The 23,985-nt window shown below is 46.7% G+C and overlaps 3 protein-coding genes across 3 annotated transcripts in view; 1 reads left to right on the top strand and 2 right to left on the bottom strand.

Moving 5' to 3' along the window:
• LOC133283275 (olfactory receptor 14C36-like) overlaps positions 1–23,985 on the bottom strand; it is a 538,687-nt gene that overhangs the window by 297,919 nt on the left and 216,783 nt on the right. The gene's annotated exons all lie outside the window — the stretch shown is intronic.
• LOC133283285 (olfactory receptor 8U3-like) lies at positions 9,983–10,960 on the bottom strand. Its single transcript, XM_061479975.1, has one exon. It carries the CDS (start codon positions 10,958–10,960, stop codon positions 9,983–9,985), a length of 978 nt encoding a protein of 325 aa, XP_061335959.1.
• Positions 16,781–17,707, top strand: LOC133283304 (olfactory receptor 5T17-like). The gene has a single exon (XM_061479988.1). It carries the CDS (start codon positions 16,781–16,783, stop codon positions 17,705–17,707), a length of 927 nt encoding a protein of 308 aa, XP_061335972.1.

Raw genomic sequence — 23,985 nt, 5'->3', positions numbered from 1 at the left:
TTTTATTATTTAAATGCTATTAAACATAACAATAGACTTTATTTCAGGCTTCAGAGAGCAAAAAGGGAGAAGGTGGTGGCTTTGCCCTGCTGGCATCAAACCAGCTGGTATCTGAGCTCATGTTTTATATTAACAAATGATTTCTGATTTTATTTCTGGTTTTAAGGAAATATTAACTGATATTTCCAGGTATTTCAACTCCAGCCCATAAGGTTTGGTCACGTGAAATGACAGAGGGGATATTGAGATGAGCTCTTAGGCAGAAGTTTCTCCCTGGGAGGGTGCTGAGGCGCTGGCACAGGGTGCCCAGAGAAGCTGTGGCTGCCCCATCCCTGGCAGTGTTCAAGGCCAGGTTGGACACAGGGGCTTGGAGCAAGCTGCTCTAGTGGAAGGTGTCCCTGTCCATAGCAGGGGTTGGAGCTGGATGAGCTTTAAGGTCCCTTCAATTCAAACCAGTCTGGAATTCTGACTCCCCTTACTGCATCAGGGATATCCCCAGTGAAATGGGAACCAGCAGTAACTTCTCCCCACTTCCTCTTCATGTAAGCTTTCTGTAATTGAATCCAGGCTGGGATTCTAAGAAATAAAGCTCTGTCAGTCTCTTGATATCAGAGCCCTTGTGCTGAATGGGGACAAGTCATATCTGAGCCTCTGCTCTGCTGTGAATTGAAGTAGGGTTCTAAAAAACCTGAGTGCTGCTAGGAGGGAGGATCAGGGGTCTTCCTCTCCCCTGAACACCCAAGGTGCTGCTTGCTTGGGTCCCCTGACGAAGCGGATGGAGCAAGTGCAGTACCCAGCTGTCTGCATCTGGGACTTCAAGCTGATTATTCACCCTGCATAAGCGCACCCAGGTATGCTTAGTGCCTCTTTTTGCCTTCATATAGTTCTTTTTAATAATCTTTGAATTACATATTGCTCTTCTTTCCAGAAGTTGATTGTGAGTTATTTCTCCCTCTGTTATACTGATTTCCCCACTTCACAAGACTTCGGTTTAGCCCACTACCCAATGGGGAAGAAAGACATTCAAAACCACACAGAAATCCTTTTCTACCCTCCTCCAATGCATCTCCTGGACTGTCAGTCTGGTGCCTTCTAGCAGAAAAACGGGTTGACATTGAAAACATCTAAAGCCACCTGTGTACTTCTTCTTCCTTCCCCACACTTTCATAGCTCAATTTTCTCCCCTGATTGCCCCATCCTTTGTGTTTTCTAGATGTCTGGGACAAGGTTATCATTTAGTATTTTTCCTAAGGGTTTTATCATGTCTCTTCATCTAGGAGAAGCATTCGGGACACACCGGCACTCAGGATTCTTCAGATGAAGACTGGGAAATCTGACTTCACCCTGATATATCCTCAAAGCAGCCACGTTTTGAGCCAATGCTTTTGACCAAAGTGTTGTACAATCACTAGTCAACTGTATGGAAATAAATGCATGTGATGGAAAGGACTCCCCATGACCAGCGCAAACCATCCACACAGAGAGGGTGCTTTGTTGTGCTTGTTTTCAGCTCCCTTCAATGCAATATTAGATGATCTCTGTGGATGTAAAGGGCTTCCTCAGGAAACACTGAAAGGAAGAGGTGTGTGATAGATGGGGAAATACAAAGCAAACTGTCCTGGGCCTGTCTTCCTGGGTAGGTCTCTGCAGGAGAACTGCTCTTGGAGGTGTTGATGCAGCCAGAAGGAGTTTGGGGAGAGAGGAATTGAGAGGTTGTTTTGCTGATCAAGTCAAACTAATTATCCGATGGAGGAGGGTCCTTTGGGAGAACAGTTTGCTCAACACAAGCCTCTGAGGTAATGCCTCCTGTGAGATAAAACCCTTCCACCAGCCAGCCTGGAGCATCCTGCTCCCAAGCATCTCTCCTTCAACCCATCCCATGGTCTCCAGGAGGAGCTGCAGGCACTGCATCCACCACTACCTTCCTCTTTAACCAAGCAGGTACAAAAGGGTTTGATGGGTGATGTGTCCAGTTTGACTCTGGTCATGCTGCCTCTCACATGCTTGATGGCATGTTAAATTTCACTCTTTTCCAGGGACTGTATTGATAGGGCAAGGGGTGATGGGTTTAAACTGAAACAGGGAAATTCAGGTTGGAGATAAGGAAGAAGTTCTTCCCTGTGAGGGTGCTGAGGCGCTGGCACAGGGTGTCCAGAGAAGCTGTGGCTGCCCCACCCCTGGCAGTGTTCAAGGCCAGGTTGGACGGACACAGGGGCTTGGAGCAAGCTGCTCTAGTGGAAGGGGTCCCTGCCAATGGCAGTGGGTTGGAGCTGGGTGAGCTTTAATTTCCCTTCAACCCAAACCGTTCTATGATAGCCCACGGTGTGAATAGAAGTGCCCCTAGTATGGGGTTTGCTTCAAAAATACCAACCTTCCTGACCCCATCTACAACTGATTTAGAGATATTTTAGCATGAGAATATCCAAGGTAAAGCCTTAAAGTTTTGGTTTATGTATGGTATATTTTGTATTGTATACCCTTAGGTGGGTATTTGGTTTGGTCATAGGAAGCTCACTGCAATCACAGCAAAGCTCTGCTAGAGCCAAGAACTCTGCATTCCCTTAACCTTATGCAGTGTGGGGGTTCTCGGCAGGAGGTTGGGACTGGATGACTTTTAAGGTCCCTTCGACCCAAAGCATTCTATGATAGTCTGTGGTGTGAATAATAGTGCCCTAATACAGCTTGCCTTCATGTAGTTCTTTCAATAATCTTTGAATTACATATTTTTCTTATTTCCAAAATTGATTGAGGGTTATTTCTCCCTCTGTTATATTGATCTTCTCACGTCTCAAGCCTTGGTTTTAGCCCAGTACCCAATGGGGAAGAAAGACATTCAAAACCACTCAGAAATCCTTTTCTACGCTCCTCCAGTGCATCTCATGGACTGTCACAGTCTGGTGCCTTCCAGCAGGAAAACAGATTGACATTGAAAACTGGGTTTAAACCCAGGCACACAGTCTCTCACACACACACGCACTGCACCCCCCCCCCTCCCCCCTTGCCCTCCCCCTGCTCTCAGAGGGATGGGGAAGAAAATCAAAAGAATGGAACTCCCACTGGTTGAGATAAGAATGTTTTAGTAACTAATGTATAACACAAAACACCACCAATAATAATAAAGGATATAACAAAGGAAGAGAATACAAAGCCTCATCACCCACTGACTGATAACTCCTCCACCCCCCCAGCCCAACCATGCACCAATCAATTCCTCGTCCAACCCCGCAGTCCCAGCCCTTCCCGGTAACTCTCAGTTACCTCCTGGGCATGACGTGCTGTGGTATGGAATACCCCTTTGGTCAGTTTGAGTCAGGTGTCCTGTCTCTGCTTCCTCCCGGCTTCCCCTCCTCCCTAGCAGAGCATGAGGCTCACAAAGTCCTTGGTCAGGCTAAACATGTGAGCAGTAACTAAAAATGTCAGTGCTCTCAGTGCTGTTCCCAGGCTGAAAGAACTCACAGGTAAGAGTGAGGAATTTTATTGGAGGTGAGGGACAAGGTCACGAATCTTGCAAGGAAAACAAATATTTATCAGTGACGAAACCTGTAACTGACTAAAGCTGATTGGTGTTTCCTGTGAGGAAAAGAGGCCTGGTATAATTGAAGGTCATCTCTTCCCACAGGCTGGTGACTGTGAAGTGAAATGAAGTTTGAGGTTCCTTTCCTCTTAGTTTCTTTCCAAGGAAGATGTGATTTGTGGTGTGTATTTCTCATTCAATACTGTCATTGACTCATGTGCAGGAATTGTGGATGAACCTATATAAAATGATGAGGATCAGTGGAAAATCCCATTGTTTTAGTGTCCCAAAGTCTCTCACGTAAGATGAACTTGGTGTACTAGGTGATACAACTGTTTTATGTTGCCATCTGCTGAGCAATCTCCTCTCACACTTGACCAGAGCTGCCTTCACCTCCTTGTTCCTCGGGCTGTAGATGAATGGGTTGAGCATGAAGGTGAGCAAAGCGTAGAAGATGGAGGCCACCTTGTCCAGGCTCCTGTGGCTAGAAGGAGGTTGTAGGTACATGAAGAATGATGTCCCCAAAAATAAGGCAACAGCCGTCAAATGGGAAGCACAGCTGTGGAAGGCTCTGGCCCTGCTCTGTGCTGAGCACACCCTCAGCACAGTGCGGATGATAGAGATGTAGGAAAGCAAAATGACCACGCTCATGACCACATTCGTGGTGAGAAAGGCAAAGATGACCATCTCGCTGTTGTATTTATTAGGGCAGAGGAGTTTAAGCACAGGTACAATATCACAGAAGAAGTGGTCAATGTGTTTGGGTCCACAGAAGGAACCTCCAAACAGGCACCATGTGTAGATGATGGCACTGAGGAAGGCAAATAGGTAGGACGATGCTACCAGCTGCCAGCAGACGCATCTGGAGATGATGGTCACATAAAGCAGAGGATGGCAGATAGCAATGTGCCGGTCGTAGGCCATCATGGCCAGCAGGTGACACTCAATAGTACTAAAAAAAGCAAAGGTGAGGAACTGCATCATGCAGCCAGTGAAAGAAATGGTTTTGTCCTCTGATAACAGGTCTGCCAGCATTCTGGGGGAGATGACTGTGGAATAGCAGATGTCAATGAAGGCAAAATGGGTGAGGAAGAAGTACATGGGGGTGTGGAGGCTGGGAGACACCCAAACCAAGATGATAATCCCAACGTTTTCCACCAGGGTGACAATGTAAATCACTAGAAACAAGACAAAAAGTGGGGTCTGCGCACATGGGCTGTCTGTAAATCCCACCAGGATGAATTCAGTCTGGGTGAGATTTCCTCCCATGACCAGGTGTTACCTGCTGAGGCAAAAGGAAGAGAAACATCAAACTGATTAAAAATGGTGGTTCACTTTTGGACCATATCTAATCTCGATCAGTAACCATTGGAACTGGTACATTTTCGAATATTTTTCTACATTTTCTAACCCAATTTATGTATACTTCATGTTTTTCAGTTGAGGTATTTAAAAATGAATAGTAAGAGCATTGAAGCAACAAATGGCATTTTTGTTTTCCTAAGATGTGACACTTAAAAATACGGATTTAATATAATGCTTGCTTTTGAGATTTAAAAGAGGAATCAAATCGTTATTCACTTTCAGTTTGGAGGCAGTTTTTTTCAGAAGACAGCTAAGAGGGAACTCATGGTGAGTTCAAGCAAGCTCGGAGCAAGAGAAAGTCCCAGTCCCAGGGAAACCCCAGGTTACACATGCATGACCTCCGGATATTTTCCCTTGGCTTTCAATTATCATTCCAGTCACCAAATCACATTTATCAAAGTATTTGAGATCATTGGCAAAGTATGAAATATGCATTGGTAAAATCATGTTTTATACCTTTGTGAGCTCCAGCATGCTGAAGCATCTTAAACCCACGGGCATTAAGCTGCTTGCTTGAAAGCTGAGTTGATGTTAAAATGTGCTGATTCCAAAGGTTGATTTCTTAGTGACTATATTCTGCTGACAATCTGAAATGCTGCATTTCTTTATGACAGAATAAGATTCATCCTTATTTAACTCTTGAGTAAATCAGTGAATCTTGTTTTAGCTGCCTATTGAGTAAATCAGTGAATCTTGTTTTAGCTGCCTATGTAAAAGAAACACAATATACATCAGCCTTAGCTCCCCCTTTCATAAAGAAAACCCACGTTGGTAAGTCTGTTTTCTGACACAGCATTGCTAAGGAGGACACGAGGACATGCAGAAGCAAGCCCACTAGGTCAGTGAAGGTGAGGTTCTGCTTTGTGTTGGTGTTACCTCCTGTGACTTCCTTCTGCCACCGAGTGATGGGAGCCAAGGGTTTATCCCCAGTGCAGCAGAGAACACCTACGTGCTGGCATCAGCTCTGTTAAGCACCTGATGTGAAGAGAGGGGAGCTCCTGCCAGATTCCAAGAGCCCAGCTTGTGGTGCTGGGGCTGTAAATACAGTTGCATGTGCTCTCCTGGGAGGAAGCCTCCAGGGCTGCTCATGCTTTGCCAGAGGAAAACAAAGAGAAGGAAAAGCAAAGGGTGTGAAATCACCTCTGAAAGGCATTGTGGTGCTTGGGCATCTGAAAGAGATGGTGTGGATGAGCCATGCCTGAGCACAGCTACACAGCAGCAGTGATGACAGGCTTACATGATGCTTCTGACATGCTTGTGGGGAAAGCAATGGTTTTTGTTTGTCTTTGGCAACAGAATGAGAATGGGTTTAGAGAAATTTCCAATCTTGCAGAGGGTCCTCAAATGGGACATGAAGCACAAGTGACTCCATCTCTGGAGCTGCTGCTGTCCATCTGTGGACACTTGAGAGCCCAGTTTTCCATCCCCAGTGTGGTTATCCACATTCAGATTCAGAGCAGCCCTGCAGAGGAGGACTTGAGGGTGTTGGTTGATGAGAAAATGAACATGAGCCGGCTTCAGTGTGCGCTTGCAGCCCAGAAACCAACCGTATCCTGGGCTGCATCAAAAGGAGCGTGACCAGCAGGTCAAAGGAGGTGATCCTGCCCCTCTACTCTGCTCTGGTGAGACCTCACCTGGAGCATTGTGTGCAGTTCTGGTGTCCTCAACATAAAAAGGACATGGAACTGTTGGAACAAGTCCAGAGGAGGCCACGAGGATGATCAGGAGCACCTCCTGTATGAAGACAGGCTGAGAAAGTTGGGGCTGTTCAGCCTGGAGAAGAGAAGGTTGCGTGGAGACCTCAGAGCAGCCTTCCAGTACCTGAAGGGTGCCTATAGGGATGCTGGGGAGGGACTCTTCATTAGGGTCTGGAGTGACAGGACAAGGGGTAATGGGTTAAAACTTAAACAGGGGAAGTTTAGATTGGGTGTAAGGAGGAAGTTCTTCACTGTAAGGGTGGTGAAACACTGGAATCGGTTGCCCAAGGAACTTATGAAAGCTCCATCCCTGGTGGTGTTCAAGGATAGAGCCTTGGTTGGCATGGTTTAGTGTGAGGTGTCCCTGCCCACGGCAGAGGAATTGGAACTTGATGATCTTAAGGTCTATGATTCTATGAAGTGCCTGGCTGTCCAACACCTGAGCTGGTGACTCTGGGCTTCTACTGTATTCAAGGGTGAGAAATGTGCATTTTCAAACATTTACAAATTGTTCCAGGGTAAACTAATTGGCCTTTATTCACCTGAGAAGCCTCAGTTGCTGCTCCATCCCCACCCTCTGCAAATTTGCCCTCCATCTCTATTTAAGCTTAGCCCAGGGAGCTTGACCTTTACTAGAGCATTATGGTTTCCAGTTTAGCAGGCGTTGTGCACACCTATGGAATCTTTTCATGGTGACCTAGGCTTTGCTAATGGATCTCCCTAGCCATTGCTGAACCTGATCCTGAGCAGGTTGTTGACTACTTCTGTATTGACCTGTTTTGTTCTTGGACCTGCCTCATGATCACCAGCTTTCCTGATGCTCTGGAGTCTTGGCTGAACTTGGCCCAGATCTCTGTTCCTGCCATATTTCTGTAGTTCAGGTACTGTGGGATGGTCTCTGGAAAGGTGTCCCCTTTGTCTTTGTTTAAAGAGATGAATGAGACGAGCCCTGTGGCAGTCCCCAGGCTCCTGCAGAGTAGAACCCATCATCCTTTGCACCCAACAGTGCTCATTGCTCTGACTGTTGTCTCCATCCAGACTATGTCCCTGCATGGGCAAAATAGGAGACAGTGTTCTTAGTGAGGGAAATAGAGTAATGAATTGAACGTTATATACAAGTGTCATTCTCTGGTCCATAGTGCCTTCTCCTTTACCAAGTATAATATTAGACTTTGATCGAGAGGAAATCTGGTATGTATTTGGTGTGGGCATTTTGTGTCACAGCCAGGAGTTTCTGCATTATGTAGACCCTTTCTCTGCAAAGATTGAAGGAGAATCATGCAATGACACTCTCTGTATAAAATATATTCCCAAAACCTCAGGACTCTTTCTTGTATTGCTGGAATTCACAATTCTGTTTTTCTTGCACATTAGACTGAGATTCCTCTTGGACAGTCACAAAGTTGCATACAAGACTATGGCAAACCAGAGCCCTCTTAGGACCATAGCATCAAGTCTGGGTAAATGTTTGAGCATTTCAATTATCTCTGCTTTGGAAACTTTATTAAAGCCAAGAGGAAATAAGGACACCAGAGTGGGATAATTCATCAAGCAGTGATGAGCCCAGCACATGACACTTCTCTTGTAGGCTCCCTTTCCCAGAAAAGCTTGGATCAGATGATCCTTTCTGGCTCAACCTGGGGATTTTTGACTCTAAGATTCCGTACCTATAGTCTAAGCAGAAATATCCAATAAAATAGAAGGAAGAAAACAAGGTGTGGTGAGGTTTTTAAATGAAGCTCTCTGATATCAAAGGTCTCTGTCCTGCCAAGCTTTATAGCCTTTAATTATATAGGTTCTGGCTCCTTCATTGACTGAAGCTAGAAGCTATGTTTCCCTCACACCTAAGACAATGCTCCCTTTCATACCGTTGTTTTTCTGAGCACATAAAAATTCTGTTCACCATCCATATACTTTCCCAATATAAGTTAATTCTTACAACAGCTGAAAGAAAGATATTCTCCCCCATCAGTGTCTTTTGGCTTTATTGAGACCCAGACAGCTCTCAGTTACCATCGGTTCTGTGTTCAGGATTGTCTTTCATCTATGGAAGCTTTCTACAGAATTAATTCTCACAGTAGACATTTTGGTTTTCCTGGTGTTCTTGAGCATAAGCTGGACATGGACATGGGATATAGGTGTTTATCTCCAAGTGGAGTTCCATTTATGTCACCATTTAGGTAAAAGGTCATTTCAGATGAATGTAAAACACCCCTTAAAGGGAATGCGAGGATCCTTTGATGCACCCAAATTGTCCTTCACAGTGGGTGGTCTCAGCACAGTTCATCACCATGTATTATGAATTATATTGCTGTGTCAGTGACACCACAAAAATAGAAAAGTACTGTGTGTTCATGTTGGCTCCTCCCCGAAAAGTCCTCCTTTGGCTCCTCTCTGGAAGATCCCGCTTTGGCTGATCCCTGGAAAAGTCCCAACCCTGGGAGACCTTTCTAGATATTGCTGGCCACTTCTTCCAATGTAGGCTGGACCCCTACATCAGAATGAGTGCGCATTCTTGCTAGTACAAAAGCCAGAACCTCATGCGATGCAGGGAGGCAGAACCTCATACCATCAGGTCAGTGTTGTCTTCGCAGGGACGCCTGCTAAGGTTGAGCCTGCCACCTAGCACTGCAATGATGTTTCTCAGGGCCGGTTTCCTGATCATCATTACATGGTCTTTGGGGTTGGTAAGATAACCAGCCATCAGAATTATCCTTTACTGTACCTTATCTCTATATTTTCCCTGTATTAATATACTTGTTGTGATTCATTACTGTGTAGCATTTCTCTGAACCCGGAATCCTCAAACTCTGGAACAATTGCCTACAATAACTTTCTTTAAGTGAAATCTCTTGTGAAGCTGCAGCCTGGGAAAGGTTTCCCCTTGACATTCAAAAGTGAAGCTGGAGATCTTGATTCCCACCAGCTTCTTCTCTTTGAAAGGCACAAACAAATGCAATGAATCTTTTGAAACCTTTTCTGTGACTCTTTTTCAGCAAGCAAATGTAAAACTACACTTGCTCTTCCCTCCCACCCCAGCAGCTTTAATAAAGAGCTCGCAGGTAAGAGGGAGGAATTTTATTGGAGCTGAGGGACAAGGTCAAGAATCTTGCAAGAAAAATAGATATTTATCAGTGACAAAAGATATAACTGAATAAAGCTGATTGGTGCTTTCTGTGAGGAAAAGAGGCCTGGGATAATTGAGGGTGATTTCTTCCTACAGGCTGATGACTGAGAAGTGAATTGAAATTTGAGGCTTAGTCTCCTCCTGTTTTTCTTCCAAGAACAGTGTGATTTTGGGGGTCTGTTTCTCATTCAATACTGTCATTGACTTTTGTGCAGGAACTGCGGAAAAATCTACATCAAATCATGGGGAGTATTGGAAAAAAATGTACCATAGGCTTTCTCAGTTGACACGAACTGTGCCTGTGCTAGATGATAGAACTTTCTTATGTTGCCAATGGTTGAAGAGCCTGCTCCTGCACTTCACCAGAGCCCCCTTCACCTCCCTGTTCCTCAGGCTGTAGATGAATGGGTTAAGCAGGGGGGTGATGATGGTATAGATGATGGAGGCCACCTTATCCAGGCTCCTGTGGGTAGAAGGAGGTTGTAGGTACATGAAGAATCCTGTCCCAAAGTACATAGAAACAGCCACCAAATGGGAGGCACAGGTGTGGAAGGCTCTGGCCCTGCTCTGTGCTGAGCACATCCTCAGCACAGTGCGGATGATAGAGATGTAGGAGAGAAAAATGATCATGCTTGTGCCCACCACATTGATGGTGATGAAAGCAAAGATGACCATCTCACTGCTGTGAGTGTCAGAGCACATGAGCTTCAGCACAGGAACTTCGTCACAGAAGAAGTGGTCAATGCTGTTGGGACCAGAGAAGGAACCTCCAAACAGGCACCATGTGTAGATGATGGCACTGAGGAAGGCGAATAGGTAGGATGATGCTATCAGTTGCCAGCAGATGCGGCTGGAGATGATGGTCACATAAAGCAGGGGCTGGCAGATAGCAACGTGCCGGTCGTAGGCCATCATGGCCAGCAGGTGACACTCAATAGTACTAAAAAAAGCAAAGGTGAGGAACTGCATCATGCAGCCAGTGAAAGAAATGGTTTTGCCCTCTGATAACAGGTCTGCCAGCATCCTGGGGGAGATGACTGTGGAATAGCAGATGTCAGTGAAGGCAAAATGGGTGAGGAAGAAGTACATGGGGGTGTGGAGGCTGGGAGACACCCAAACCAAGATGATAATCCCAACATTCCCCACCTGAGTGACAATGTAAATCAATAGAAACAAGACAAAAAGAGGAGTCTGCAGACATGGGCTGTCTGTAATTCCCAAGAGAATGAATTCAATCTGGGTGTGATTTCCTCCCATGAACAGGTGGTCCCTGCTGAGGCAAAAGGAAGAGAAACATCAAACTGATCAAAAATGGAGATTCAAATCTGAACCACATCTATCTCCAATCAATGACCACTATACCTGCCACACATTAGATTATTCTAATATATTTTCTAACCAAAATTATATGCATATATTATGTTTTTCAGATGAGGTAATCAGAAAAGAACAGGTAGTTCATTGAAGCAGGAAATGGCATTTTTATTTTTCTATGCTGGGACAATTAACACTGGCTTTAGTCAAGCAGGTGTGTTTTCAGGTTTCAGCAAAGAATCAGATCTTTATTCACTTTCAGTTTGAAGGAAATTTGTGTCAGAAGACACCTCAGAGGATCCTCATAGGATTGCACGTAAACGTGAAGCAAGAGAGTTTCTCAGTCTCAGTGAAAGCCCAGCTTACACATGCATGACTTCCAGACACTTTTCTTTGGCTTTTGATTGTCATTCCAGTCACCAAATCACATTTAACAAACTATTTGAGATCATTAACAACAAATAACATTGACTTTGTTAAACTCATGATTTATACCTTCCTGAGCTCCAGCATAATAAAGCATCCTAAACCTATGGGCATTCAGTTTCTTGCTTTAAAAAACAGTTGCTGTTATAACAAGCTGATTCTAAAGGCTGATTTGTTAGTGACTGTATTCTGCTGACAGTCTAAAATGTTGCATTTCTGTGTAACAGAATAAGATTCATCCTCATTTAACTCTTGAATAAATCAATGTATCTGGCTTAAGCTGCCTTTGCAAAAGAAACACAACCTGCATCAGATGTTGCTCCATATTATTATAAAGAAAACCCACATTGGTAAGGTTGCTTTCTGACAAAGCTTTACCACAGATTACACGAGGACATGCAGACACAAGCCCACTGCCTAAGTGCAGGTGAGGCTCTGCTTTGTGTTGGTGTTACCTCCTGTGACTTCCTTCTGCCACCGAGTGATGGGTGCCAAGGATTTATCCCCAACGCAGCAGAGAACATCTATGTGCCAGCATCAGCTCTGTTGCACCTGATGTGAAGAGAGGGGAGCTCCTGCCAGACTCCAAGAGCCCAGCTTGTGGTGCTGGGGCTGTAAATACAGTTGCATGTGCTCTGCTGGGAGGAAGCCTCCAGGGCTGCTCATGCTTTCCCAGAGGAAAAGAAAGAGAAGGAAAAGCAAAGGGTGTGAAATCAGCTCTGAAAGGCATTGTGGTGCTTGAGCATCTGAGAGACATGGAGTGGGTGAGCCATGCCTGAGCACAGCTGCACAGCAGCAGTAATGAGTAGCTCATAGGATGCTTCCTACATACTTGTGGACCATGCAAATGTTTTGGTCTGAACATATTGACACAATGAAAATGGGTTTAGAGACATTCCAGATCTTGCACACGGTCCTCAAATGGGACATGAAGAAGTGACTCCATCTCTGAAGCTGCTGATGACCCTCTGTGGAGGGACAGTTTTCCAGCCCAAATGGGGTTACCTACATGTAGTGCCTGGATGTCCAACAGCTGAGCGGGTGCCTCTGGACTTCCACTGTACTCAAGGATGAAAAACAGGCATTTTGAGGCAGAGAGGATTTGTCCCAGAATTAACTAATAGGCCTTTATCCCCCTGAGCAGCCTCAGCTGGGGCTCCATCCCCACTCTCTTCCTGTTGTTTCCCCCATCTCCATTTAAACTCAGAACAGGCAGATTGAGCTTTACTAGAGGAGTTCTGGTTTCCAGTTTAGTAGGAGTTCAGCACACCTATGCAATCTTTTGGTGGTCACCTAGGATTTCTCATATATCTTCCTCGCAATTTTTTCACCTGATCCTGAACAAGGGATTGACTTGACCTGACTTGGCTTGGTCTTGAATCTGCCTCCTCATCACCAGCTTTCCTGATGCTTTGGAGCTGTGGTTGAACTTGGTCCATGTCTCTGTTCCTGCCCTGCTTCTCTTGCTCAGGTACTGTGAGATGGTCCCTGCACCAGGGAGTTCTCCCTTGGTTCCGTTTAGACAGATAAAGGAGACAAACCCCTGTGGCAGACCCCAGGCTCCTGCACAGTAGAACCCATCACCCTCTGCACCTGACAGCCCAGCCAGTGCTCACTGCTCTGACAGTCATTTTCCATCCAGAACATGTCTCTACAGGAACAAATTAGGAGGAAGTTTTTCAGTGATGAAAAGTAGAGTAACAAGTTGATCCTTACATTCAAGCATTGTTATCTTTTCCTTAGTGCCTTTTCTTTTACCAAGTATAACATTAGACTTTCAGTCTTCAGCAGATTGGCAACACTTTGGTTTGGAAGTATCTTTCGGGCGATGTTTATCTGCTGGTTTTGTGACAGAGGACACCAGAGCTTCAGTGACACCAGGGACTTGGGTTTCCCCAACCTCTTCCTTAGGCTTGCAGGCTTGGTTTGGAACCATTTCTAGGTCTTGCTTTCTTCCTATGACTGGTTTGTGCAACAAGACCACAGATAATCTGATTTATCTACACTCTTTTATTGCCCTTAGTGGTTATTTTTTTTCCCCTATGTCTTGGTCTTTTCTGATCTACACTTGACATTAGAACCTGGCTCCTTGCTAGCCCTGTCAAAAATATCTTCCAAAGCTGTCAGCATCTCCAGGTGATAGCTTAAAATCTGCATTGTGACATCTTTCAAACTGCAAACTCCAGCACCTCACTGCACACCATGGGGCAGGATGAAGGATGCTGGGGCTCTGCAGGAAACAATGTACATTCTCATATGGATGCTGATGGCTTCTGCCCCTGGTGGTACTCTGGTGATGGAGGCACTGGGCAAGGGCTGAAATCCCTCCCTGCTCTGCATGGAGCTGCCTCCAAACTGGGATTCAGCTTTCACTTCTTTGCGATCAGTGCTTAAATCCTTCTTGTGTCCATCATAGCGGAGAGGAGAGCCTCTGCCCTCCATGTGCTGCAGGGTGGCCACAGGGGCTGTGTGATCAGTGCGAGGATTTGGGACCAGGACTGATGCAAAGCAAGGAGGGACCATCTCCTCACATCTCTCCTGTATCCATCACTACACATTCATACACATACGCCATGCCCTGTGGAGAACTGACTCAGTCCCATTCATCTCCCACTGTCAGCCAGGCTGTGGCTGTGGGGCTGGTATTGAACAGGGAGATGAGGAGGTGAGAGATGCAGAGTTGACAACAGGAGGACGGTGGAGGGGGGTCATCCGCAGCATCGCACCGTGTCCTGCAGCTCCTGTGAATGGTTTTACTGCTGGAGAGAGAGAGAAAGGGGAGGATGTGGCTCTGGAAGGGGTTGGAACCCCAAATGATGCCCAGATTGTGCGGGTTTGCTCCCAGTGTGCACTGCCAGGGGATCTGGCCGATCTCTGGTGGGAATCCGTGTGACATGCACTTTCCTTTCATGTTTGGCTGTAGAAGGAGGTTCCCCATAACCCCCATGAAAGCTTTAACCTGTCAGAGGGGAGACTGAGATGAGCTCTTAGGCAGAAGCTCTTCCCTGTGAGGGTGCTGAGGTGCTGGCCAGGGTGCCCAGAGAAGCTGTGGCTGCCCCATCCCTGGCAGTGTTCAAGACCAGGTTGGACACAGGGGCTTGGAGCAAGCTGCTTTAGTAAAGGGTGTCCCTGCCTGTGGCAGAGGTTGGACCTGGAAGAGCTTTAAGGTCCTTTCCAACACAAAACAGCCTGGGATTCTGTGACAGGCTTGAGAGCATCCATCAGAGCCACCACCGACAAGGGCAACCCTAAAGCACCCTTCAGAAGGGCCCTTTTCCCCTGTTGCTGCCCATTTCAGTCCTTTACCACACTCCTCACTGTTCCTCCCCATCTCCTTCCTTTCACTTTTGGGCACCGCTCCCTCAGGCTCTCCTTTCTTTCTTGTGCCTGATGGGTGGAAGAAGGTGAATGTCATCATCAAGGAGAGCACAAGGACTGGGGCTGCCTCAGGCCCACTGTGGTGAAGATCCAAATTCCCCAGGAAGTTTTCTCCAGGCAGAGTAAGGATAGGAGGGTGACCATGAGCAGCCAGCACAGAGGTACCAAGGCCAGTCACGCCTGACCAACCTGAATGCCTTGGGTGATGTGAGCATTGATGTTTGCATGGACAAGAAGTAGAGGACAGCATTTACCTCGTCGTTAGCAAGGTCACCATGATATTCTGTTGGCTCCTTTGCAGCCAAACTTGTGAGCTATGGTTTGAGTACAAGGAATTGAAGATGGGTGGAAAGCTGGTTCACTGCGCATGGTGCCTGGCATTGGTGAGGGACCCTGGTACCAGCTCCCACTGGCAAGGTTCCTCTCAGCTCCCTGCCATGATAATGTCAACCATGGCACTTGTGAAGCTGTAACTGCCTCAGAAATGCTCCAAAAGTGGATGTCAAAGGTGGAGTTTTTCTCTGTTTTGCTCTAAGGGAGCCCAAAGCCCTGTTGCTCGCTCAAGCTCAGGTCATCTCCTCTGGGTACATTCTCCTTCTCCAAACTAATCAACACAGAGAAGAGATAATGACCTGCTTTGGGCTTTGTCACCCTCCTGGGGCACAAAGAGATTCACAGTCCCACATCCCCACATCACTTGAAATAGGAAGGGGGTTTGCTGATGCTGGCTCATTCCCAGGCTCCCTGCACAGCTCCAGGCACGTTCATCTTCACATCCATCTCCAGGAGCATCAGGAGGGCAGCAGAGACAGAGCTGAGATGTAAGTGAGGGGCAGCATCTTTCAGCCCATCATTCTCCTGTGATTCTCTCTTGCCAACAAGCAGCAGCTCCTGTCTTCATCTCCTGCCCTACTGCAGGGTCCTGGGCTTCTTGATGATGCTCTGGGCTTCCCAGGGAGCTGCTTCTGCTGTGTGCTCCCCACGTTGCTGCTGAGAAGGCAGGTTTGGAGATCACCCTCATGGAGAACACACTCAGGAGGCTTCCTCTCCTCAGTGACCACAGATGTTTCCTGGATGAGCACCAGAAGCTTTCCTGTACAGGACATTCAGGGTGCTCCCCATTGCTGAGATGAGGCAGCTCCAAAAGATTACTTTTTTTTCCCCAAAACATGGGTTCAAGAAGAGTTTGCTGAGCTCTGAGGTTTGCCCATTTGTATTGGAGACTCAAGGGAAAGGTTAAAGAACCATGAAAATGTTTTAGATCTGACAGAGTGTGTCAAGGGGGAGGGAAAACCGATACTAACCACTGTGTAAAGTTGCATAGGATCATAGTATGGTTTGTGTTGGAAGAGACCTTAAATCTCACCCAGTTCCAAGCCCCTGTGATGGCCAGGGACACGTTCCACTAGAGCAGGTTGCCCTGTCCAACCTGCACTTTGGATAGGTCAGGAATTCATTCCAGTTAGGAAGAAACTCAAGCAGAGAGGGAAGAAGCGGGTGGTTGGGAAAAGCCCAAAAGAGGATGAGGGATCAACTCTGCACTGCGAAAGCACCACGTTTCTCTGTGTTCCAGGTTGAGCCGGATGGTCTCCAAGCCCCAGGTTCAGCACTATCACAGGCGAGGAAGTGCAGCACTAAGGTAAAGCTACCTGGGTGTGCAACCTTCCCACTGCTTTCCAGAGTGGTCATTGCTCAGCATCTCAAGGTGAGCCACAGGAGCAGGCACCATGTTGTGCCATGGTGTTTAACTGTTTGAGCACCCCTTTGTTCTACCTGTGCTGGCACACGACTTTCACCAACCTGTTCCCCACTGAGCTGTGCCTGAACTCTCCCTTTCCATCCTGCGGGACTGTCTCTGAGCAGCTCCCACCACACAGAGCCTTTTCCACCTGGGACATCCCTGCCTCTTGGAGAAGAAACCTCCAGCCAGGAGCTCACACACAAAGCACCATCCAGCCCATGGCACAAAGCAATTGCACCCAAACGACCGAGTTCAGTCTGGCAGGGTTCACAGAGGACCCGGTGACTCAGGTCTACTTGTTCCTGCTCTTCCTGCTCACCTACCTTGTCACCATTGTGGGCAACCTGGGCATCATCATCTTAATCAGGGCCAGCCACCTCCTCCACTCCCCCATGTATTATTTCCTGGGCAATCTGGCCTCTGTAGACCTCTGTTCTTCCACTGTCATCACCCCCAAGTTGCTGGTTGACTTGATGTCAGAGAAGAAGAGCATTGCTTATGCTGGGTGTGTGGCTCAGGTCTTCCTCTTTCAGCTTCTTGGGATAACTGAATGCTTCCTGCTGGTTTCAATGGCCTATGACCGTTACGTGGCCATTTGCCATCCCCTGCTGTACCCCCTTGTCATGTCCCCTAAGTGCTGTTTCCAGCTGATGACTGCCTCGTACCTCATGGGGCTGACCAATGGCGTGGGACAGACCATCAGCATGTCCACCCTGTCCTTCTGCAGCTCCAGCACCATCGACCTCTTCTTCTGTGACATTTCCCCCCTCATCTCACTTTCCACCTCTGACACCACCCTCAGCCACATCATCCTGACCACTGCAGCATCTCTCTTTGGTGTGTCCAGCATTCTGGTTATCCTGCTCTCCTACGTGGCCATCATCGCCACCATCCTGAGCATCAATTCAGCCGAGGGCAAGCGCAAAGCCTTCTCCACCTGCACCTCCCATCTCACTACTGTCAGCATCTTCTATGGGGCATCCTTTTTTATGTATTTATTCCCCAGCTCAGACAGCTCAAGGGCAGCAGATAAATGGGCTGTGGTGCTCTACACCGTGGTGACTCCCATGCTGAACCCCTTGATCTACAGCCTGAGGAATAAGGAGGTGAAGGAGGCATTGAGGAAGCTCACAAAAATAAGATGATCTTGAATGGTGCAAGTTTACGGCCAGACAGAATGGAGATGTGGGGTAGATGATCGGGTATCAGTTAAGTATGGACAACATGTTGGGGGTCTTCTGAACCCAGACTTACATGATGCACTGGTTGATATGATTGAAAATACAAATAATTTCACTCTCTAAACTTTGATAATTATATTTAGTAGTTTATTTCACTTAATTAGTTAATTTGTACTTTATTTCACCTAACGAAGACACAGGTAGACAACTACAAGCATGCTCTCCTCTTCATCTCAGGAAAAGGGGGGACCTGATCGCTGCCTACACCTGCCTGAAAGGAGGATGGAGCCAGGAGGGGGCTAGGCTCTGCTCCCAGGGAACAAGGGATGGGACAACAGGAAATGGCCTCAGGCTGCACCAGGGCAGGTTTAGATGGAGCTGAGGAACAATTCCTGCCCCAGAGGGTGCTCAGGCATTGGAACAGGCTGCCCAGGGCAGGGCTGCAGGCACCGGCCCTGCAAGTGCTCACAAACCCCTCAGTGCCATGGGTTAGGGGTGGCCTCAACAGGGCAAGGGAACACTTGGAGTGCATGAACTTAAAGATCTTTTCTTTTTTGCTCTCCCTTTTGCTTGGCAAATGAGAATAAACTGTGAATTCTACCGTTCCAGTGGATCAAACTTCATTTCATAATGGTGTTGTTAAATCATTAAGGGCCTTAAGAAAAGGACAAAAACACCTTTAGCAAGAACACCAGAAATGATAGCAAATAAGTGTGATGCCATGCAGTCAGTATTATTAGGTTTTGATGGACAAAATGATTTCCAGCACCATTGACCTCATTTCATTTTAGACAGCAAAGAATTTAAGTGAAATATGGTACTTGTATTATGACTGAACGCGCTTTGAAAGTGTTTTAAGACGTGATAGTGATGAATCCCCACCAAAGGGCAGAAACTATCAAGGAATCCCCATCCACTGCTCCACACCTTTGCTTTCCATTCCCCTGTTGGCAGCAATAGAAGCTGTTGCAGAATGGCTCCGAGAGCAAGGCCATGAATCCTTGGAGGTCTTCTGCGAGCAAAGCAAAGTGTAGGCCTAACATGTACATGACTTAAGCTGAAGGACACACTGTCCTTGAGCTCTGGGGAAAGTACCCAGAACTGAATTGCAGCTGATGTAATGAGGAAGATCCTTGAAAACAGAAACCGGATGTGGGAGGAGAATGTAAATGAAACCGTTTAGAACTAACCAATGCTGTTGTGACTAGTAGGCATAATTAACACTATGAGGATATAAGCGATGTGCGACACAAATAAAGTAGAAGCTTGCTTATCACTCTTATTGGGTTGTCGTGTCTTGCTTCTCCTCGTCGTCAGCAGAAGCCATGGTCTCCATGGCAGCCTGATCACAACAGAGGACAGGAGCTGTGGTGCTGTTCAGCAGCCTTCAGATCTGATACGTGGCAGCCCCTGGCAGCCTGGAGCGATGGCATTGCCTGCCCTGATGTCTCTCCTGTTGCTTTCCTGCTCAGAAAGCTGAATGGTGGTAGGCAAACACAGTATATATAAAACACCCCAAAATGCATCACTTTCTGCATTACCTCAGCCCATGGAGCTGCAGCCACTGCCAGGACCGTGGTGAAACCTGGAGCCATGGCTGAGCCTTAGGACTATCCTAAGGACCCACATTAACCTAGGCTGGAGGGAGAAGGTCCATGGCTGGATTCAGTTAAGTCAGGATCTAAGTGGTTTTCTCATTTCTTAACAACACACAACTCACAGGCACCCAGGGTCAATCAGCTGAATCCTGCTTTGTTCCCAGAGCTTCCTGATAATTCCCTGGTTATTATTTAACCCAGACAACGGTTGTTTTCCTGCTGAGCCTTGGGGACAAGCAGGGGCAGAGGTTTCACACCCTCCCTGGCCCCTATGTCAATGTTTGACTGCTCTTACAGTGGGGTTTTCTAACTCCCTCTGTTTCTAACTGGAATTTCCCATGCTGCAAATTCACAATAGGAAATCTGAGATTTACCCTCATCTGCACGATAAAGCACATGGAGAACTTGCAGGAGGCATCAAGTGAAAAAGAATGGGACACCATTAATTCTTGCATTAATCTTTTATCTGTCCCTGAAATCATAGAAGCATTGAATGGTTTGGGTTCGAAAGGGACCTTAAAGCTCCTCCAGCTCCAACCCCTGCCACGGGCAGGGACACCTTCCACTAGAGCAGCTTGCTCCAAGCCCCTGTGTCCAACCTGGCCTTGAACACTGCCAGGGATGGGGCAGCCACAGCTTCTCTGGGCACCCTGTGCCAGCGCCTCAGCACCTTCCCAGGGAAGAGCTTCTGCCTAAGAGCTCATCTCAGTCTCCCCTCGGGCAGGTTCAAGTCATTCCCCTTGGCCTCTCCCTAAAAGCCCTTGTCCAAAGCCCCTCTCCAGATTTCTTGTAGCCCCTCTTAAGGGATTCAAAGGCCACAATAAGGTCTCTCTGGTGCCTTCTGCAACAATATTCAATGACTTTATGTCCAGCTTCTCCCTCCTTCACCATCACCAAGTGTTTAAACAGGAACATGAGCTCTTAGTGTCTTGAAAACACAAGTCTGTAGCTACAACCCTATCGCTCTGCTTCTTGTGGCTTCACATTGGAGCTGCTGATATCAAACCCCAAAGCTTTTTGCTCCTTGTTGTGTGTGTTTAAGGAAACCAGTGGTTTGCTGTGTCTAAGGGCTGCCACTGCCTTCAATGGGGTTATCATCTGATCATGAGAGCAGAGCAAACAGCACATGATGTTCTAGGAAGCAGAAGCAGCAGCCAGCATTGCAATGCATCTTCCTGCTGGGTCATGATGAGCAGGCAATGAGGTGCCTGGCTTCTGGCATTCCTGCTGAGGAACTCCTAATGGCTTTAGCTCCCCACTCTCAGGTGGAGCTGCTTTCATTGTAGTTAAATCTGGTTTAAAGTGAGCTGAGCAAATGCTGGGTAGGAGCTACCTCCCCTCCTTTGGGTACTTAGTGATTGGATTTAGGAATCACCTCAAATGTCCTCAAGCACTTATCTCCTTACATTTGAATGCACCATGTCACCTCTATGTGTTTACTGGATCCATCAGTTCCCTTTAGTGTTGAGGGAGATTTGGTGGGGTTCATGCCTCTCACTGCAAGGCAGACACCTCCATTGCTCCAGCTGAAGAGATCTGAATGAGCTCTGCTGATTGCATTGGACAGTCTCATCAGCTGTAATGGGACCTTGGCTCATAAATAGATAAGGAGAAATTTTCATGTTTGGCTTGTACTGTATGTCACGTCTAAAAGAGGGTGAGTGCTGTCCTCTTTGGAGATGTCTGGTATGGCTCCCTTAGCTGGTAAGGTAAAAATGTCATGAAACAAGGGGAACATGTTTTTTCCATTTTGATTGGAAAGGATTTCAAGGCTTGGGTTTTGAATGTGTGGATTTTACACTGAGGATGTGATTCCTCTCCAGTGTGTAGTATCTAGATGTATAAGAAGAACCAGGAACACGGAGTACCAAGCTTTTCTCTCCAGGGTAGCTGGAAACTGAGCTACTTCCCTTCATTACAAGGGGTAATGGGTTAAAACTTGAACAGGGGAAGTTTAGGTTGGATATAAGAAGGAAATTCTTTCCTGTGAGGGTGGTGAGGCACTGGAATGCGTTGCCAAGGGAGGTTGTGAATGCTCCATCCCTGGCAGTGTTCAAGGCCAGATTGGATGAGGCATTGGGTGATATGATTTAGCGTTAAGGTGTCCCTGCCCACGGCAGGGGGGTTGGAACTAGATGATCTTAAGGTCCTTTCCAACCCTAACGATTCTATGATTCTATGTAGAAATGAAAAGGTGAAATTCACTTTGGTTTTACTCCCTTTAAAACTGTTGGCCATGTTATCTTTATTTTCTTTTTGAAAAAGAATTGGGAGATATTAGAATGGCTTCTTTTAGACACTGTTGTTACTTGGAGGAACCCTTCTGAGGTCCTGGTGGAAGAAACAAGGAGATTTTCTTCAAGTACTGGTGAGTTCATCTCTGTGTCTGCCTTTACCAGTATTGATGGCTTGGAAAGAGATGTTGGTGGCTTGAGATGAGCTCTTAGGCAGAAGCTCTTCCCTGGGAGGGTGCTGAGGCGCTGGCACAGGGTGCCCAGAGAAGCTGTGGGCCAGTTTTAGGTCCAAAATGGGCAGGTGGAATCAGACAGACTTCAAAAAGGGAAAATGCTGAGTCCTGCCTATGAGGAGGACTTGCTCTAAGCACTAAGACAGGCTGGTGGGCACCTTATCAGAGAGGGACAAGGCTCTTGTGGTGTCCACTGAGTTGAAATGAGCCATCAATGTGCAATAAACGTCTGAGCACAGGCTGGGAATGGGGAAGTAAAAGCTGCTTTGGGAAGGGTGGAGGGAGAAGATGAATTGTGCTGAAGAAATGGTCATCTTGCTTGAAAAGGGGCTGATGGAAAGAGGGGAGTGGGAGGGGAAGGAGGAGGAATGCTCATTTCTCATCAGGCAATATAGTTATTTTAAGGTCATCCCCTCATCTTTTTAAGGTCTGCATACTTCAGGTTAACATGAACAGCAGTCATCTCGTGTACATCTATACATACATACATGTTCTTTAAGTAGAAGTAAGAACAGAGGAAGGAATATATGCAAGAATAATTCAGATGAGAAGGGGTTGGTTTTTCCCTTGAAGCTACAAGTACGTGGAATTGCATTCAGGGATTCTGGTCTCACTTTAATTGACTCAAACATCACTACAGAGTCAGAAAATAACTCCAATTTGATTTCTTATCTATATAATGCAACACTAATTCTTGTGGCAGATTAAGGCATGATATTATTGTATTTACTTGTCCTTAAATAAGAACAACTCCCACAGACAGCAAAGAAATCATCCCAAACAAGCCTCCTTGTTAAAAAGATTTTGGATGCTCATGAGAAGACACTTATCTTTTGCAGGACCAATTCTTTCCATAACAGGCCAGCCACAGCTTTAGGATTTAAGGTTTAAGATTATTTTTTTCCATATAGGAACTATTGCCTATTATTTTATCAAGGTATTATTTTTCAGTATATTATTTAGGACCTTCAACCATCATGGTTTTATCTCCCAGGAATTGGGTGCAGTCCTAAAGGAAACCCCAAATCCTGCATTAACCTTATGCACTGTGTGTTCCTGTGAGCTGGGAGAAGTGATTCAACCTCTTCCCATGTTTCGTTGTCTCCTGCTGCCAAGAGAGTGGCTGGAGGAAAGCACTTGAGTGTGACCACGTTTGTCCTCTTGGGCTTCCCCAGCGTGTAGAAGCTGCTCTTTGGGACTGTTTTACTCATCTCCATCAGCATGGTGGTGGGGAACCTTATGACGACCAGCTCTCAGCTTCATGTGCCCATCTCCTTATTTCCTCATAGGGAATGTACTTATTTCCTCCATAGGATGTATCTGGATGTCTTGCTTTCCTGGATGGGCCTGCTCCATGGAAAGCTGCCACCATGCTGACCTAGAAGCAGAGTGTAACTTCATTCCCTGTGATAAGTAGTCACGTAACTTGGTCCAGGAACAGCCTTTCAAGGCACTGCCTGAGCAGTGTTGGCTTTTCCTTGGATGCCATCTGGTGCTGATGACACAGATGCTCCATGCTTCTGGCCATATGTTGTATCCAGACATGTCCAACCTATTTCATGGCTCAAAGACTCTCAGTGTTGTCTGGAGCTACCCTATCATTTCTTCTTTTCCTTATGTCTCTCCATTTAGGCAAAGGTTATTTTCCATCCCAGCTGCAGCTTACTCATGATTTCTCATTCCAGGGTTTGGGGGTTGAGTCACATCAGTCCAGGAGTCATCTTATCTAACTGTAGGCTTTCACATCTGAATTAGACACAGAAGGTTCCCCTTATGGAGACAAGGATGCATCTGGGGTTTTTGATTCAGCTTGGATCTATTTTAAGCATCCATATCAGAGATTTCTTCTGGAAAAAGTGCATGGTTCTCTGCATTTGCAGTGAAGGGTGATGGGCAGACACAGCTACAATGTGGATTGTGTTCAGAGCAGACAGAGGCCATCGCCTGAGGAGTAAGTTTAAGTCTAATGGGAAACATCAGCTCACTGTGCTGATGTGTTGGGGTCCTTCAGAAACCCCACTCAAAAGTGAGGAGGTGAAAGCAGCTTTTCATACAACCATGGAATGGTTTGGGTTGGAAGGGAGCTTAAAGCTCACCCAGTTCCAGCCCCCTGCCACAGGCAGAAACACCTTCCAGTAGAGCAGGTTGCTGCAATCACCATCCAACCTGTCCTCAAT

This window comes from Pezoporus flaviventris, unplaced genomic scaffold, assembly GCF_033815535.1.
Source record: "Pezoporus flaviventris isolate CSIRO_AGI_PZ_B2104156 unplaced genomic scaffold, CSIRO_AGI_Pfla_v1 ptg000160l, whole genome shotgun sequence".
Classification (NCBI taxonomy): Eukaryota; Metazoa; Chordata; class Aves; order Psittaciformes; family Psittacidae; genus Pezoporus; species Pezoporus flaviventris.
Note: the sequence above shows the minus strand (reverse complement) of the source record. Positions and strands in the feature narration are given on the sequence as shown.